The sequence below is a fragment of the Erythrolamprus reginae genome, chromosome 5 (genome assembly GCF_031021105.1).
Source record: "Erythrolamprus reginae isolate rEryReg1 chromosome 5, rEryReg1.hap1, whole genome shotgun sequence".
NCBI lineage: Eukaryota > Metazoa > Chordata > Lepidosauria > Squamata > Dipsadidae > Erythrolamprus > Erythrolamprus reginae.
The window spans coordinates 45,323,702-45,343,299 of NC_091954.1; the positions used below are offsets into that span (position 1 = coordinate 45,323,702).

At 40.5% G+C, this 19,598-nt stretch overlaps 1 protein-coding gene across 4 annotated transcripts in view; it reads right to left on the reverse strand.

Moving 5' to 3' along the window:
- Positions 1 to 19,598, reverse strand: part of PTPRE (protein tyrosine phosphatase receptor type E) — a 139,556-nt gene that overhangs the window by 11,742 nt on the left and 108,216 nt on the right. For 3 of the 4 annotated variants that reach the window (XM_070752476.1, XM_070752475.1, XM_070752477.1), the window contains 6 exons: positions 11,295 to 11,371; positions 11,151 to 11,187; positions 7,383 to 7,480; positions 4,812 to 4,931; positions 2,486 to 2,649; positions 1,088 to 1,223 (listed from right to left, as the gene is read on the reverse strand). In XM_070752476.1, coding sequence (XP_070608577.1) covers positions 1,088 to 1,223; positions 2,486 to 2,649; positions 4,812 to 4,931; positions 7,383 to 7,480; positions 11,151 to 11,187; positions 11,295 to 11,371 — 632 coding nt within the window. The remainder of the gene's footprint in view (positions 1 to 1,087; positions 1,224 to 2,485; positions 2,650 to 4,811; positions 4,932 to 7,382; positions 7,481 to 11,150; positions 11,188 to 11,294; positions 11,372 to 19,598) is intronic. The other variant, XM_070752478.1, reaches the window with a different exon arrangement.

Below are 19,598 nucleotides of genomic sequence, written 5' to 3' on the forward strand. Positions count from 1 at the left end.
ACTGCTTTTGCTAATTTTCAAAATGTATCCAGAATAGGGGTTATTTGTAATTCAAATAACACATTCAACTTTGTATAGAACAAAGTATTCAATGAGAATATTTCATTCATTCAGATCTACGATGTGTTATTTGAGTGTTCCCTTTATTTTTTTGAACAGTGTATTTCCATTTCCATTATATATTGCCTGATATAGACCAGTATTATGCTGCAACAGGTTTTTAAGATGACAATTCACACTTTGAATTGTGCCAGGAACCTATTGACAACCAATGCAACCTTATGTGCATTGGTGAAATACACTGTCCAAGCCTCTGTTTGAGGAGCTGAATTTTCTGTTAAAGTTAGAAAAGAAGTTAAACTCAAAACTTTAAGAGATAGCTTAGTAGCCTGAAGCCTTAAATTCTACACCTGAGAGTTAAAGACGGAGAGTGGTACTGGTACCTATAGTACATATTGCAAATAGCATGTATGTTCTCATAACAAAAATAAATAAAAAAGAGGTCAGGTGATATGGTAAAAGCTGCAAAAATCTAACAAGGAAATGAATATAATTCCTCCCATCTACCATTTGATTATCTTAGATAGAAATAGCATATGCAGAGGATTGTATCAATTCTTTTGTGGCAAATATTTTCAGTGAGAAAAAGTGCTGTCCTCTGACTTTTTATTTTTTTTTAAAAAAACCTAATCTTCCTATTTGCTATGATCAGTTAGCTGATGCTTTAACATCATTTAAATAGATGGTGAATCTTCTAAACACCAGGATGTCATCATGTCAGCAGTGAGAAAATGAGATATGTGACAATCTCACTGTCGAAAAATACAACTGATTTAGGAAACAAGAATGCCTAAAGTATTTGAGACAGAATACAATATCAAATTAAGTTGCTATGCAAATTCTTTTTGTTTCTCTGTCATTTCCAAAGAAAGACTTTAACAGTGAGAAGAAAATGTGCATCAATAAAAAATAACTTTTACGGATGAACATGCACTAGATTCATATGGAAGAAGGATTCCTATAGTTAATGGACATAATATGTATATATGTATTTATGTACGTATGTATGTATGTATGAATTACTTACATCTGTCTGAACCATCTGTGGACGCTGGCTACGAATTCTTGCCACAAACTCGAAAACATCAACTTTTTGTTCAGCATGCATCATGTCAATCATGGCATCTATTACTATGAATGTGCCTGTACGACCCACACCAGCACTTGGGGAAAAACACAGTTGCAACTAAGCAAACTACAGTGGAATAATTCATCTTACTACATACCGAAACAATATATCTTACTTCCAATATTACTGATTTTTCTTTATATCCACAGCACCTACCTCTTAAATTAATAGCAAGAATACCAGCAATAGTCCTAGAAGCATGAACATCTAGTTCACTGGGAGGCAAAACTCAAAATAAAAAAGTATAATCATATAGATTTAAAGTCTCTTAACTCTAAGTTCAGACATCTAACAAACAGACATGAAATCATGCCAGAAGTATCACCGGGCAAAGACAAAATGTAAATCCAACTAAACATAAGTTAAATCCATATTTGAGTTAATGAGGGTGGCAAACATTATTTCTTTGCTTTTATTATATTGACAATAGCTGGACCAATTTCTGGACCCATTTTGGAAAGGTTTCATATGAAGGTGTTGAGGAAGTACACAATTTAGGGGTCAGTGTTCATTGATGCATTTGTAAAACCAATGTTATATTTGTATGATTGTTTCAGTTGTTTTAATCCAGCCTGTTAATATGTAAGTAATCTGTCTGTTTGTTTGCTTGTTTGTTCGATTATTGGATTTTATGTGCTGGCAGTTTACTTGCTTACTTATTTACTTAATTTACTAGATTTTTGTAAGCTGATCAAAATCTCATTACAGACAGTCCTGTTTAACCTCCTGAACAACCACAAGAGGGAGCACAATTATCAGAGATTGCTGTTTAAATTGCCTTGGTAATAATCTTCAGACTTCCTTGAAAAGAAAAAGGCATGGTATCCTGTGCTAGGCAGAGACATTTTTTGTATATATTACATGAGTTACTTGTTTTTGCTTATGACATCACCGCAACTTCCTCTTTCCCTCTAAATCTGCCACAGCTCATTTTTTTTAATTGAAAGTTTATTAATGATAAGTTTTTAATTCTGAATTTTGAAAATCAGCTTCCCTGGAATGTTCTTTCTATACATTACTATGAAGAAGAGTGTGGAATAAGTTACTAAAATTAGTCTACAGGAATCTCTAATTTCTATGTATTATTTTTCATGTATTTTTATATATGTATTTTCACTGTCTTGAAGTTGTGTTCAACTGCATCTCTTAGATTTCTGTGAATTGAAAAGTAGGGTAGTTTCTGTTTCTCTTTTAAATGCCTTCCAACATTTGTTCCACGAAACATCCTTATTGCTATTAATCCCACACCCTGACACTGATAAGTATAAACATCTCCAGTTCCACATAGATACGTACCTACAGTGAACCACAATTGGTCCAGCATGTGCAGGATTCAATGATTTGACTTTCTTTAGGAATTTAAGCATTCCAATAGGGGTAAAAGGCACTCCAAAATCAGGCCAGCTGGTGAAATGAAGCTGAGTGACAAGTCTCGGAGCTTTACAGCCATCAGAAACCTGCTGAAGGTCCAGACACAATTACTTTTTAGAATGAAGTCAACCAATAGTTTAGTTATTGACTTTTTCCTTCCTCTTCACAATCCACATTAAAGCAGATATAAAATCAATCATGCACCAAAAACATTTGTAGATGAAGGGTGTGCAATAAATCGATGTATATTTCCCCATGACATTCCAACCTGGAATATTCTCCGGGTTCAATTAGTTAGGCACCAGTATTATACCCAGAGCTTCTTTTTTTTTAAATCACCTGATATTTTAATATACTCTCAGAACAATCATGATGCTGAATCGGAACAGTAGCCAAGCTAATATAACTAAGTCCCCACAGCAGCAAACCAGATATCAACAGGAAACCATATGAAAGCTGTAAATGCAGTACAGCAACATAGCAGTAACATTTAGGATTAAATATTGTCCCATAGCACTTGCAGCACTCTCTGGGCAGTTTACAATGTAAGCATTGTTTGTATATAGTCCCCAACAATCTGGGTCTTTATTTATCATAGAAGGATGGAAGGTTGAGTCAATCTTGAGCCCTCTCAGGATTCAATTCCAAGCTATGGACAGAATTTTCTTGCAATGCTACACTTTAACCACCGTACTACCAAGAGCTCTCTGGTGTATATCACATTCAATAAAATTTCTACAAATTTGTTTCATTAAAGCCATTCAAAAATCTTCCCACCATTCCAGAGCAAGTAAAAGTATATGCCCATAGTTTTTGAACATCTATTGCATCTTAGTCTACTCCTCTCATTTTATTGTTTATAATATTCTAAAAACATTATTATTGAAGGAGGCATAATTTATACAGTGGAACCTCGGCTAACAACCACAATCTGTTCTGGAATGTTGGTCGTTAGCCGAAATGTTCGGTGTCCAAAACAATTTTTCCCATAAGAAATAAAGGAAATGGATTTAATTGGTTCCCAGACTTTATTTCTTATGGAGAAAATTGATCCCTCGTTTATTGCGGGTGTTCCATTCTAGGACCACCCACGATAAAGGATTTTTCTCCCCCCCCACACCCATTGTCCATTACTCCCCCCTCTCCTTACCTCTTTATCACTTGTCTCTCTGTCTTCATCTCCTCCTCGGCAGGCAGGCGCTGAGTTTGCTAGTCCCAGGGGGGCTTCTCTTTGAGGATAGCAGCAGCTGCAGCAGCGGCTTCTTTTCAAGGACAGTGGCAGCGGCAGGGGCCTAGGGGCCTGGGCATGGACATGATGTTACTGGCGTTGCTGCTCCTTGAAAGGAAGCTGCCAGAGCCGCCTTAGCAGTTGCTGCTGCTACCACCGGGACCAGCTGGTGTGATGGCGGCGGCAACTGCTGAGGCAGCTCCGGCAGCTTCTTTTCAAGGAGCAGCAGTGCCAGGAACATCACATCCATGCCCAGGCCCCCATCATCACCACCGCCGCCACTCAAAAAGAAGCCACCGGAGCCACCGCCACTGTCCTCAAAGAGAAGCTGCTGCCTGGACCAGTAAACTCAGTGCCTGTCTCATCATAGCTAAAGCGATGCTTTGCTGCTCTCCTGGCAAGGAGGCGATGGCAGAGAGGCAAGAGGTAAAGAGGTAAGGAGAGGTGGGGGAGGTAAGGGACAATGGGGGCAGGGGAAAGGGGTAAAGAGGTAAGGAGAGTGGGAGTGAGGGACAATGGGTATAACATTTTGAATAACAACCAAAAATTTCTGTTCAGTATCCAAATTTTTGTTCAGTATCTGGTGCAAAGTTTTAACAAAATTTTTGGTTGTTATCCAAAATGTTCACTATCCAAGGCGTTCGTTAACTAAGATTCCACTGTATTGTCATTTCTATGGGATTCCTTATGATGGCAACTTAATTTGAATTTTATAGAAAGCATTAACTCAGTACAGCTATCTATGATCAATTACATTTGTTTGGAAAGCATGAATTCCCAGAAGGGACTCCCCAAAAGGTGCTAGTAGAACATTAGGCTCGAAGTATGCATAGACTTTCAAATAAAAATCTTAGTATGAGTTATAAAATAATAACAAAGAAAATTTAACTGAAAGTTAAATAACTTGAGTTTTTAATCCTTGAACCAAAACATATAATGTAATTCCAAATATTCCTTATTCTAATAAGGGTGTGAAAAACAGTTAATCATATTTTAAAGAAATAATAAGAGAAAATGAAATACCGGATGAATACAAAACTTTCGAATGGTGTAATCTACGAGAACTATACAGTCCTCCACACAAACTCGGATGTTTCCATAAGTCCAGCATCCTTGATCAGGCCAATACTGGAAACATTTGTCCTATATAAATGTTAAAGCATAAACACAGCATATCAGCATTTTGTATGTTTCACCCAAACAGTTTAAAAATCATACAATTGTGTTGCAACTATGTAGAAGGAGGATGGGGCTAATTCTGAAACTGAAACCAAGTAAAACTATATATATAGCTCTAAATTATATTCAAAATAAGAGCAGAATAAGTTGTGAAGTATCATAGCATTAACATTTGTTATCAATTATGTCTGATTTTTCTACAGACCTATTTCATCCAGTCTAGATCTATTTCGAAGGTGAAAGAACTTAATATACAGTGGTACCTCTACTTAAGAACTTAACTCATTCCGTGAACCAGGTTCTTAAGTAGAAACGTTTGTAAGTAGAAGCAATTTTTCCCATAGGAATCAATGTAAAAGAAAATAATATATGCAAATTCATTAGGAAAGAAATAAAAGCTCAGAATTTGGGTGGGAGGAGGAGGAGGAAGAAGAGGATGAGGACAGTCACTGCCGAAGGAAGAAGGAAGAATACAAAACTTTAAGGCTTAAAAAAAAGAGGGACTCTGAGGCGGCGGGAAGGAGCACGCGCATCCCATACACCTGGTGCGAGGCTGCTTCCCATACACTGTGCCAGGCAGGTGAGAGGGGAGAACCTCCCACTCCTTTGACTGAAAGGTGATGGCTGCTGCTGCTGCTACCTGCTTCCTCTTCCTTCCCATGCTGAAGGCTTCCCTCTCCTCTCACTCGCTTGCTTTGTAGCTGGCGCCTTTCCTTCATTGTGGTGACTCCTCGGTTTGGTTGAAGCCAAGTTGATCCGGCCAGGGAAAAGCGCCCCCTTTTGCCTTTCTGCGCCCAGACATTCCAGGAGGCAACCTCGTGCCAGGTGTATGGGAGGCAGCACGAGGGAGTCACCACAATGAAGTGGTTATTCCCTCTCCAAGGAAAGGAAAACGCTCCGTTCGCTCTGGCCTGCCAAAACCTCCTTAGGCACCACCAAAAGGCTCCTCTGGCAGTCCAGAAAAGCCCAAGATGGTCGGGATTAAAGGGGGAATGGCAGGAAATTGGCTAGGCCTTCGTGACACTTTCAAATTTCCTGAGAATTTCTTCCGGGCTCGGGTTCTTTTCTTAAATAGAAAATGGTTCTTAAGAAGAGGCAAAAAAATCTTGAACACCCGGTTCTTATCTACTCTTAAGTAGAGGCGTTCTTAGGCAGAGGTACCACTGTAGTTTGGAACTAAAGTTCAGCAGAGACAGGTAATTTCATATTTCTTTCAAAAATATAGCCTACATAAACTTTTTTTCTCTCTTTATGTACCAGGAGATATCAACTTTGAGCAACCAAACAAAAAACAACAAAAAATCACCCATGCTTTATTTATTGCAAACCAGCATTCACTAGCTACTGCTACATACTTTTATAGGTGTGCTGCAGAATGCAATTTTCATATTGTATTAATCAAGGTTATTCAAATAGTAATAATGATGGTAGAAGGAAAGTTGGATTTTAAATATATTACTATCACTCTTTGGAGCTGTGAAATGTAAATTTTGTCTCTCAAACAATGCCAGGAAATAAAGGCAAAGAAAAATACAGTAAAATTATTTCATATAATTTACTCATATACATATACGTTTATGTATATGTATATGTGATGAGATTTTATGTTTGGGTTTCTCATATTTTGTATTTGATTATCTTGTAAGCTGCCCTGAATCTTCTGGAGAAGGGCAGCCTAGAAATCCATATATAAATCTCTCCCTCCCTCTGTCTCTGTCTGTCTGTCTTTGTCTCTGTCTCTCTGTCTCTCTCTGTCTGTCTACCTACCTACCTACCTACCTACCTACCTACATACATACACACACACGCATATATATATATATGTATATATATAGAGAGAGACAGAGACAGAGACAGAGGGAGTTTGTCGCCTATGAAAAAAATAGTTAACTGCCTTGGAGATGGTCCGGGGTTGGGCTGAAAGGCAAAAGGAAATATTAAGCTCCTCCCATATTTGGGTATGCCAGGGTGATTTGACAGAATAAACATATAACACTTCCCTGGTACAAAGCTGAAAGGATGAGATCCTGTGGCTCAGAGGCTGCAGGATCAAATCCCAGTAAGGATATGGCTAGCTGATGAGAGGAAACAACGTCTAAATAGATCTATGCTAGTTTCCCTTCGTTTTCAATTCAGCAAAAATATGTTACACACACAGATATATATATGAAAGAGACAGAGAGGGGGAAGAGAGACAGAGAGTCTTAAGGGGAAAGATTTAGAAAAGAGGCAGAGAAGATTTGAGCAATATGAGAAAAATTATGTTAAGGTCAGATATTAAAATGACTGCTCTGTCAGAAACACTGACATTTTTCTGACAAGATGATATAGGAAGTGGTTGTGTTATTAATAGTTTTGTGGCCTATTGGATAGTTCCAAACCTGTTGGGGGGAAATAAGCTTTAAAAGGTCTTACCTCTTTTCTCTCTTTCACATTTGTTAACATGACAATAGTTGCAGACTTTTGTTCCCATATCATCCTCCAGAAGTCATTTACTGTATCCTGTTTAGGACCTAGATATAAAAAAACAACCACTGAATTAACAGCTATGGAAAGCACAGAAAAATTATCATTATTTATTTATTTATTAGATTTGTATGCCGCCATTCTCCGAGGATTCAGAACGGCTCACAACAAGGAAAACAATACAATGAATACAATATTTAAAAACAGTTTTAAAACCCTTATAAAAACAATCATACAAACCAAACAAACCATGCATAAACCTCAATGGCTAAAGGGTGTGCTAATTTCCCCATGCCTGGCAACATAGGTGGGTTTTACGAAAGTTTACGAAAGGCATGGAGAGAGGGGGCAGTCCTGATCTCCTGGGCGAGTTGATTCCAGGGCCCCAAGGGCAACCACAGAGGAGACTCTTTCCATGGGTCCCACCAGACGGCATTGTTTAGTCGATGGGACCCGGAGAAGGCCAACTCTGTGGGACCTAATCAGTCGCTGCGATTTGTGTGGCAGAAGGCGTTTCTCATTCTATCTATTGAAAAGAATATCAAATTCTATAAGACATACTCAGAAGTTTAAAACCAAGGAAAAGAAACCAATTTAAAAAGAACATATTAAAACTGAAATAAACAGGCCAACTGGGATTGATATTTAACAACAAAAATGTTTCACTACCTCCATCAAATAAACTATCCCTCTTTTTAGCAACAGAAACTCTACACTATGTTTTTTATTTTAAACAAACAAACATTCCTCCTGAAGCTTCAGGCTGAGGTATAAGGTGATAAAAAATTATGCAGTGGCCCTGAATCTAGAGTTTATTTTTGCTAGTGAGGTCAATATATCACAAGGAAATTTTCATTGTAAAGACATATCTTCCTAATCCTTTATTTCTTAGAAATATAAAGTTTAATTGGATCAAGCAAACCACTACTTATGCTTACATTCCACTTCTTGTGTCTTGATAGAAAAATCTATACTGTAGCATAATTGGACAATTACTTGCCTATTCTCACTCAAAAATTAAAATGAAATAGAAACAGTAGAATTAAAGAGAATTTTACATTCTCAACGGTTCATGGACCACATAAATCCTTTGTGTATATGTTTTCAAGTTGTAAAATTGGATTAAATACACATGCACACACACAATGTACCAAAAGTGACACTCCGTAGACAATGTATTATATAAACTGCATTAAATATTCAAATGTGTTGCCATTTTCCTATTTATCTAGAACAGGTGTCCTCAAACTACAGTCTGCAGGCTGGGTATGGCCCACCAAATCCATCAATCCTGCCCATGTGGGATCACAAGGATGCCCCATCCAAATTGCCCCACCACCCATCATCCCCCACCCTTCAGCTGAATGCAGGTCTTACGTTAGCAAGCCCCGTGGACTGCAACTGGAGGATATGGTTACTTTTGTTTGGAAGTGCTTCTGGAGGCTGAAGCGACAAAAACCCAATGCATGGGAACCTCTGTGACTCCTCTTTGTGCCCAGGAAAGTATTTCTGGGGGCCAAGGAAGCAAAAGCATGATGCATGGGGGGCTTCCATGCCTCCCCTTTGTGCTCAGGAAAGTGGGGCAACAAAAACACAATTCAGGGGGGTTTCCACACTTCCCCTTTGTGCTTGTAAAAGTGCTTCTGTGGGCCAGGGAGGTAAAAATGTAATGTGGGGGGACCTCCACACCTGCTCTTTGTACCCTGCAAAGTGATTCTTGTAGCCGGGGAGGTAAAAATATGATGCACGGAGGCATCTGTGTATCCTTTTTGTTTCCAGGAAAGTGCTTCTGGGGGATAAGGAGGCAAAAATGGGATACGTGGGGGCCTCAGGTGGGAAAAACGGTGCCCCCCACCTTTGTTTCTTAGCTCAGGCTTCATCCATCCCCAGACTCGGAGCAGGGCTCAACAAGTGGACAAGCAGCCATAGCGTCCCTGGAGTTCCCAGCCCTGGCCTAAAGAGTCTCCTGCCATCCAGTGGGCTGGCAAGATACAAGAGAACTAGAGACTGGGTGCCACAACAGCCACCACAAACACTTGGCTGTTCCGGGACAGTGGCTGGTGAGCTGCCTGCCCCCAAAAGAGGATGGAAGTATCCGTCCCTGGAGAGGGAGCCAGGAAGGGCTGGCTGGCGGTACTTCTGCTCCAGATTTTCTCCAATGCCTTCCCGATCCAATCTACCTGGTAGACATATGGAGCCCTTGCCCGTGATTCCAAAAGCGAATTGATACTGCCACAATGAAAATAGAATGGGATGAAAATAGGAGAGAATGGAATGGGAATGGAAATAGGAAAGCATGGCATGGCATGGGAAGGAATGGGATGGGATGGAATAGCAATAGGTTGGAATAGGAATGGGACTAAGATGGAATGCAATGGCATGGAATGGAATGGAATTGAGCGATGTATCCGAGGGCACTGCCAGGATTGAAGAAGATCCTGCAGGTAAAAGTTTTTGAACAGAGAATGGAATGGAATGGGAATAGGAATGGATGGGATAGAATGGAATAGCAATAAGATGAAATGGGGGTGGAAATGGGAATTGAATGGATTTTAGCAAGATTTCTCTTCCCCATTCCCTTTTGCTATTCTAGGAGAGAGAGTGATTGACAGAGGGAGGAAAGGGAAGAGAGAGAGAGAGAGAGAGAGAGAGAGAGAGAGAGAGATATATGTTGATTGTAACCTTGGAGTTGAGAAAAATTGCTGCAAAACTCAGTTTTCTAAAGTGGACCCCTAGACCCATAAACAACTTTTTATCTAGTAAAAAGAAAAGTATAAATAAATAAATGAGCAAACAAACAAGCAAACAAATACTTTATTGTCATTGTCAATACAATGAATTGTCGTTGACAATGAAAGTCACTTGATGCCCAGAGACCACACATAACAAGCAGAAAAAAGTCCCACCCACCACAAATTCCCCACCCTGAACCATCCAAACATCTAGAAATAAAACACTCCCAGGAGGAAAACAAATTAAAATATAATTTCTGTGTGTTATTAATGGGCTACTAAATTGGCAAAATGAATTGCTAAATTGGCCATGTGCACCAAGCCACATGGCCACCAAGCCACACCCATCCAGTCACATGGCCACCAAGCCACACCCACCTAGCTAGTCCAGGACCACCAACAGTCTGAGGGACCATGACGTCAAGAACCCCTGATCTAGGATCTTTCCAAAAAGTCTACATATTTGTCACATTAAAGTTTAACCCTAATCTAAACTTTTCATTTTTTACTTTGTAATGATTACTATTACTTTCTATAGAAAGATAGAAACTGAGAGATTGGGGTTTAGTCCTATTTTCAACAGGAAGCCAAATAACTGCAAGGACTTGTCTAGGCAATCACCAGTGAGTCAACATTGACTTGAAGGTACACATACACACACACACACAAACTGATCCCTACTAACTCTCCTTAGTTCTGTATATATCTAATTTTTATGCCAATGCCATATAAAGAGCTAAGTCAAGAGAGATTGCACACTTCTCCTTTTTCCTCTGATACTGTGCATCGCTGTTTCTCCCAATCAGTTCTTGGTAACTTCTTACTCAATCTAAAGACTCTTCAGAAAAATATTTAGGTGTTTTTGCACGCTCATTAACCTTAGACTAAATAAAACCAATCTACAAAATTCTTAAAATCTTACTTTAGGTTAAACTAAATATTTCTGAAATTGTTAAATTGTCAAAAAATAGAAACCAAAAGATACCTTGAGCAGCTATAAATTTATTCTTTTCCGTGAAGCCCTATAAGAAAATAAAAATGTGTGTTATTTTTGCAAGGACATACATTAAAGATGTTTTAAAAAACATTATGTAGTTATTTTGGGAAAATAAGTAAGAATTTCACTTACATCAATATATGAAGCATTAATATAGTCTGAACATTGAAATCCATCTATTTGCATTAAAGTTACTCTGGAATGATCATCTGTAAAAATGAACACAGTTAGAACTGTTTATTTCTAACATGGATGAAATGTGGCTAAAGCTCTAAATGTGTAATTTCCTTCTGAAAAAAAGCTAAGCTAAAATGTTTATACAGCAAGGTATGATGAGTTATAAATATTATAGCTTCTACAGTATACTGAATAACACGATGCACTCATCCAACTAAAATAATGAGTTTTAAAGTGTCAGTTTAGCAATATATCATGAAAATAAATGCAAAATCTTAGAAAGTAAGAAAGAATGATTAATAGCAACATAAGATACCCTGAATTAAAACCCCGTGTTGTGCTAATTTTATTGGTTTTCAGTTCAACAGTGGCATTAATTTTACCACTTACAAATGGACATAGACTAAGAAATTTAGGGATAACCTCTTTACAAATAAAACTATGGCACTTTTTTCTGATAGTGATTCCCGGATTATGAACATATTAAATTTTTGATGTCCTCACACAATACTCTCCTGTTGATGTTCTCCTAGAAATAATTACAGTAGTACATATCAGAATTAGTAACTGGTCTCATGAATGTATCTAATCCCTTTTACAATAATCTAAGGACACTCCATGAATGATATGTTATCTCATGTCTCTGAAACAGAAGAAAAATATACAACATGAAAAGCTGTTGTTCCCATGGTATTTCCTTTGATGCTCTATTGAAATAAAGCCAGCAACATTGGTATCCTCAAATGTTGGTGGTGAGGATTATAATTTTGTAACTCTGGTGAGGAGAGAAAATGGCAGGACAACTAGAAGTGTGAATTCAAAGTTGGGAATCTACATCCTTCAGACTCAGTTACCCATTTGTGGTACCCAGGCTAAATCATTGCACCAGCTGATGCCACCCTTCCCTACTCCTTGGCTGCACATGGACTTTCTAATTGGGCATGCCTTGTAGTGTAGACAAAAAGTTTATCCATTTGTCATTACTGAATCTTCTTTGGAACCTCAGAAACAGAAAGAATATTATTGTTTAATATTTCTAGGGAAATATTGTCACCACTTCAGATAGTACTACCTGGTAAGACCTTCCTACAAGGGAGACAAATAAAGATAAAGCAGCTTTTAGCTGTGCCCAAATATAATTAATTACATTTCAATTAATTTAAATTTGTTGCCTTCTTCCATTGGATGATTTACAGATTACCCTACAAATACTACTGGATTATATTCTGGATGTTAGCACTGGAATATAATCTTCACTTACTATTTTCCATTAGGAGTATTAATCTTGTGGAAGGTTTTCCACCAGATGAGGGGGCAGGAAAGACTTATTTTCAACAGCCAAGGCAGAAATGGCCATGGAAGCACAAAATTTATGGATGGCTGGGAGGAATAATCTGAAGTAGGCTAGATGAAAACATGTAAGTCGCCAACCAACATCAAATTTGTCCTCAGTACACAGACTGTTCACATAGGAAGATTTTACAGAGGTGGTGATCCTACCAGATATTCAGGGAACAGGAAATGGAAAGTAGAATGACCCTCTTTCCCTTAAGTACATAAAATTCTCTATTTCAGATACATAGTGAAATGTGTCCAAATATTTAGTGCACTATATCAGCTAATCTTAAACATTTTATTTAATATCTTGCCTCATCCTTGGCATGAAACACTTGTGTACAGTGGCGTGACCCTCTCTATTTTTAATAGAACCATCTGTATGAACAAGACATTTCTTGCCTTTGGTGTGGCCTTGTTTTGACACTGCTGACTGAAATCTGTCAAGATAAACTTCATGTTCTTGGCAAAGTCAGACAAGCTGATATGATATACCTATCATCCCTGTGCTTGGCATAAATGCATAGGCATGTACACATATGATTATTTATTTTCTATTATCTATATAAACCCATTAGAATCCTCTCTAGTAAAGACCCACCCTGAGAGGTGCTGTTTGGATAAGGGACCACAGATACTAATATTCCAATCTTCTTCATTAAAATAAATAACATTAAAATAAATAACAATAACAAATAAAATATAAAATAAAGTCAATACAACAAAAAAGCATAACTGAGGCAGAATATTTCTCTCTCTCTCTCCCCCACCTACCTACCTACCTACCTACCTACCTACCTACCTACATATTTGTCAAACATGTGCAAGCTAGTAAGCACTGGTAGAAACATAAACATTAGCAAAATAAGTACAGTGATACCTTGTCTTACAAACTTAATTGGTTCCAGGATGAGGTTCTTAAGGTGAAAAGTTTGTAAGACGAAACAATGTTTCCCATAGGAATCAATGGAAAAGTGATTAATGCGTGCAAGCCCAAAATTCACCCCTTTTGCCAGCCGAAGCGCCCGTTTTTGCGCTTCTGGGATTCCCCTGAGGTTCCCCTCCATGGGAAACCCCACCTCCGGACTTCTGTGTTTTTGCGATGCTGCAACGGAGGTCCGGAGGTGGGGTTTCCCATGGAGGTGAGCCTCAGGGGAATCCCAGCAGCACAAAAACGGGCGCTTCACTGGCAACGGAAGTCCAGAGGCGGGGCATCCCAGTGGCGGTGGTGGGTTTGTAAGGTGAAAATAGTTTGTAAGAAGAGGCAGAAAAATCTTAAACCCCAGATTTGTATCTCGAAAAGTTTGTATGACGAGGCGTTTGTAAGATGAGGTATCACTGTACAGATAAATTAGGCAATAGGACAGTAGGACAGGGACTGCAGGCATAATGGTGTGCGTATGCACGCTCCTTACAGACTTTAGGAATGGGGTGAGATCAACTGTAGATAGTCTAAGCTTAAAATTTTGGGGGTTGTGGAAGAAACCACAGAGTCAGGTATTGAATTCCAGGCACTGATTACTCTGTTGATGAAGTCATATTTTCTGCAGTCAAGTTTGGAGCGGTTTACATTAAGTTTGAATCAATTGTGTGCTCATGTATTGTTGTGATTGAAGCTGAAGAAATCATTGACAGGTAGGACATTGTGGTGAATGATTTTTTGAATTACATTTAGGTCAGATTGAAGATGACAAAGTTCTAGGCCAAAATTTGAAAGCCCATAATTCCAAGTCTGCTAAGAAACAGTCAAACCTGTCTAAGAAGGAGTCCCAAGAATCTATCTTTTGGTCAAAGGGGGCAAACATTGAGAGGGTGGCCATACTAGAATGTTGGCTCATGAGGGAATTCTGCAAGGAAGCAAAACAACTTTCCGTCGCCTTAAAACAATTATTTTCTCTCTCAGTGCTTCAGCAGTGACATTTCACTTCCGAGCTGCAAATATCCCATCCTTCATCACCAGTAATATGTATGCTAAGTTGGCACTAAATGAGAGAGGCAGGGTTCGGAAACATTCAACTTTTTATTCGGGCTGCAGCCCTGCTAACAAGACTCACTCCAGTCTGTCAGAGGGAACGAGCAAACACAGTGATCTGACAGTTCTTATATAGTCCCAACTGTCAGCCTCTAAGCCAATCACAGGCTTTCCTGGTGCCATGTGGTCAGATGCAACAGCAATCATGTCCCCACTATAGTCATTAAATCAAGGCTACTTGTATATCAGCAGATGCATATAGCATAGATTCCCAACAAACCTGGGCAGCTCATAAGGGGGAAAAAAGCAACCAAAAATAAATAATAAATAACTTGACAAAAATACTTTTTGAAAATCATCTAACCATCACCCTGTCCCCAAAGCCTAATAGAACAGCTAAGTATTTAATAATTTCTTGCATGACCTGAGGGTGGAACCATCCAGACCTCTGCAATTATTGAAGGCAAATACTGAAGCACAGAAGACATGGTTTCTGAGTTCCAGTAGACCATGCACGATGATGGGATCCAAAGCATATTGAATGTGCCTGATATCACTGGATGGACAAAAAGATCTGGAAATAGGCAACCAGACAGACAACAGCCAGGCCCCAGCCCATGAAGACCCAGGGAAAGAGCCTTCTCTGTGGCGGCCCCGGCCCTCTGGAACCAACTCCCTCCAAAGATTAGAATTGCCCCCACCCTCCTTGCCTTTCGTAAGCTGCTTAAAACCCACCTCTGCCGTCAGGCATGGGGGAATTGAGACCCTCTTCCCCCTAGGCCTTTACAATTCTATGCATGGTATGTATGTATGTATGTATGTATGTTTGGTTTTTTATATTAATGGGTTTTTAATTGTTTCTAACATCAGACTACCATTGTACACTGCTTTATTGTTGCTGTTAGCCGCCCCGAGTCTCCGGAGAGGGGCGGCATACAAATCCAATAAATAAATAAATAAATAATGAAGGGCTTTATAGCTGATAACCAGAACCTTGAATTGTACTTGTAAGTCAATCAGTAACCAGTACGGCTCATGAAAACATTGGGTCACCTGAGCATATCAAGGCATGCCTCTTGCTTCCCATGCCATTGCATTCTCAATGAGCTGTAGCTTCTGAGTGGTTTTCAAGGGTGAGCCATATAGAGCGTGTTAAAGGAATCCAATTGTGAAATGATTAAGGCATGAGTGCATATCTGAATGGCCCCCTAGTCCAGGAAAGGTAATAACTGGCATACTGCATGTTTCTGTGGAAGGATCCACTTAGCTGCAGCTGCCACTTGTTTTTCAAGCAAGTGTTGTAAATTCAAGATGACCCTCAGATTACATACCTGTCTTGATGAATACGTGCAGTCCCAATCAAAACCAAAGATAGAAGATCTCTAGGCCCAGGTGGCCCAAAGGCTTGGGACAGGATTTAACCTAACTGTGTTCCAGTTATGCACAACCTCTATGTACTGGGACAAAAGATTGACACTTGCTTCTCCTAGAATTATATGAATATAGAATTTAGATGCATAGTTTGGTATATATACCACATCAGGGGTGTCAAACTCAATTTCATTGAAGCCACATCAGGGTTATGTTTAACCTGGGGGGACTGGGATGGCTGTGGCCAGGGTAGGTATAGTCCACCCCAACATCGCTTATGTCTGTGCACTCTGCCAGGAAAGAAATGGGCTCCTGAGCTCCGTTTTTTGCTGCGGCAGCCTCCTGTAATCCTTTACCAGAAAAAACGGAGCTCAGGAGCCTATGGACCAGTCCTTTGCTGTTTCCTTGGCAGCCCTATGAGACAGATCTAAGCATCCTGTAGGCCGGATATGGTCCCTGGTCCTTGAGTTTGACCCCCCTGTACAGTGTACTGATGCACTGATGATACTTTGCTCTGAACTGACAGAGGACCTCACGTAGCATTTCTTCATAGATGTTAAACAAAAGGATTATATTTTGAGATGCTGTGGACCCATGTAGAATTTCTACATAGATTACATTTTAAAAGGATTACATTTTAAAATGTCATAGACTAACTTTCCACAGAAGAGCCAACTTTGCCTACTCCTACGTCTGTCATTGAGTCTGTCATCTGCACTTCTATAACTGTCTGGTTTGGTTCTGCAACCCAACAAGACTGACACAGACTTCAGAGGATCATCAGAACTGTAGGAAAAAGCAATTGCTGCCAACCTGCCTTCCATTGTGGACCTGTATACTGCACAAAGCAAAAAGAGGGCGGTGAAAATATTTGCTGACCCCTCGCATCCTGGACACAAATTGTTTCAACTCCTACCCTCAAAACGTTGCTACAGAGCACTGCACACCAAGATAACTAGACACAGAATGTTTTTTTTTTCCTGAACGCCATCACTCTACTAAACAAATAATTCCCTCAACACTGTCAAATTTTTCACTAAGTCTGCACTTCTATTTCTACTAGTTTTTTTCTCATCATTCCTATCATCATTTTTCTCCTGCTTAGGCCTTTATGACTGTAACTTGTTGCTTGTATCCTAAGATTTTTATTAATATTGTTTCTTCATTGCTTATTTGACCCTATGACAATCATTAGTATTGTACCACATGATTCTTGACAAATGTATCTTTTTTCCTTTATGTACACTGATAGCATATGCACCAAGATAAATTCCTTGTGTGTCCAATCACACTTGGCCAATAAAGAATTCTATTCTATTCTATTCTATTCCTGGATTAACTGAACTAATGAAGTTCAGTTAGTTCCAACCCCCCCCCCCAAAAAAAACCCCCCGATAGCAAAACAGTGTCCCCACTCAGGTTTTGCAGATAGTCTAAAAAGATACCACAATCACCTGTATCAAAAACTACTAACAAATTAAGAAACACGTGGATAATTGCACTACCCCCATCAACCTTGCCACAGGCCATCAACAAGCATCAACAAGCATGACCAAACTATCTCTGTGCTGTAACTTGCCTGAAAAGGGCCCAGACAATTTGTCTCCTCTTGGATCCTCTGGAGTTGAAGCCCCACAACCAAGTATACTTTGGTTTTCCAAAGAGCTACAAGAGATGTTGGTTATGACCTATAAAGCCCTTCATGGCATCGGACCAGAATATCTCTGGGACCGCCTTCTGCCGCACGAATCCCAGCGACCGGTTAGGTCCCACAGAGTTGGCCTTCTTCCGGGTCCCGTTGACTAAGCAATGTCATTTGGCGGGACCCAGGAGAAGAGCCTTCTCTGTGGCGGCCCCGACCCTCTGGAACCAGCTCCCCCCAGATATCAGAGTTGCCCCCACCCTCCTTGCCTTTTGCAAGCTCCTTAAAACCCACCTCTGTCTTCAGGCATGGGGGAATTGAAATTTCCCTTCCCCCTAGGCTTATAGAATTTATACATGGTATGCTTGTATGTGTGAGTGGCTTTTTAAATTGGGGGTTCTTTTTTTTTTTAGATTGTTTTTAATATTAGATTTGTTTACATTGTCTTTTTGTATTGTTGTTAACCGCCCCGAGTCTTCGGAGAGGGCGGCATACAAATCTAATAAATAATAATAATAATAATAATAATAATAATAATAATAATAATAATAATGAAATGCTAGAAGAGATGCCTGAGCACTAATCATGAAAAATTAAAATCCGGAGACTGGAGAGAAACTGTCCAGGGCTTTGATGGTTTCTTGAGCAAAAAGACATACCACACAAAGATCTTCTCCCTCAAAGAACTAAGTATCAGAACATGGACCCAACTGCATGTTACCTCCTGGGACCAGCTAGGAAAATCATGAATCTATCTAAGATAGATAGCTGTGCTCGGAGTTCTGGGGACTCTGCCCACTTCATCAGCAGTCAAAGAAATCCGATAGAACTTTCTCTAAATATTTTCACTGGACCTGTCCAACTGCAATCCAACTCTGAATAATTGTGAAGATAGCAAGAATGGTTCTTAAAACAGCACACTGACTCATATTCAGGTTTAATCAAACTTGTTCCTAATCTTCCACCACTAGTATTTCAGGCAACTCTTCTGGAATTTCATCTCCTGCAGCTCCTTAGAGACCTGAGGTGCACTGCAGGAGGGGTACATAGGAGGAAACTGCAAAGGAGGAATCCAGTCCACGTCAGATATCTACCTATTCCAGCTGAACTACAACCGTATCCTCAGAGAAAATCCCAAAGTCCCTCTGGAATCTATCCAAGTACTAGAGTTTGTGAAAAAGTAGTTCTGTTTGTCTGTACAGTGATCCCCCGCTCGTTGCGAGGGTTCCGTTCCAGGACCCCCCGCAATGAGCGGGTTTTCGCGAAGTAGCGCTGCGGAAGTAAAAACACCATCTGCGCATGTGCAGATGGTGTTTTAAACTTCCACAGCGCTAGCGAGGAGCCGAAGATTGGGGGGCGGCGCGGCGAGCGAGCGAGTGAAGCCAAGCCGGCAGCAATGTCGCCGCCGCTGCAGCCAACGCGCGCTACGATCTTCCGGGCCAGCCAGGCTCCGTCACGGAAGGCAGCCGCTTGGCCCGGGATGCTGGGCTGAGAGGAGCCGGGCTTGATCCGCTGAGCCTGGCTGGCCCGGAAGATCGTAGCACGCGTTGGCTGCAGCGGCGGCGACATTGCTGCCGGCTTGGCTTTGCTCGCTCGCCGCTGAGGAGCCGAAGATTGGGGGGCGGCGAGCGAGCAAGCCAAGCCAAGCCGGCAGCAATGTCGCCGCCGCTGCAGCCAACGCGCGCTACGATCTTCCGAGCCAGCCAGGCTCAGCGGATCAAGCCCGGCTCCTCTCGGCCCAGCATCCCGGGCCAAGCGGCTGCCTTCCGTGACGGAGCCTGGCTGGCCCGGAAGATCGTAGCGCGCGTTGGCTGCAGCGGCGGTGACATTGCTGCCGGCTTGGCTTCGCTCGCTCGCCGCGCCGCCCCCCAATCTTCGGCTCCTCAGCGGCGAGCGAGCGAAGCCAAGCCGACAGCAATGTCGCCGCCGCTGCAGCCAA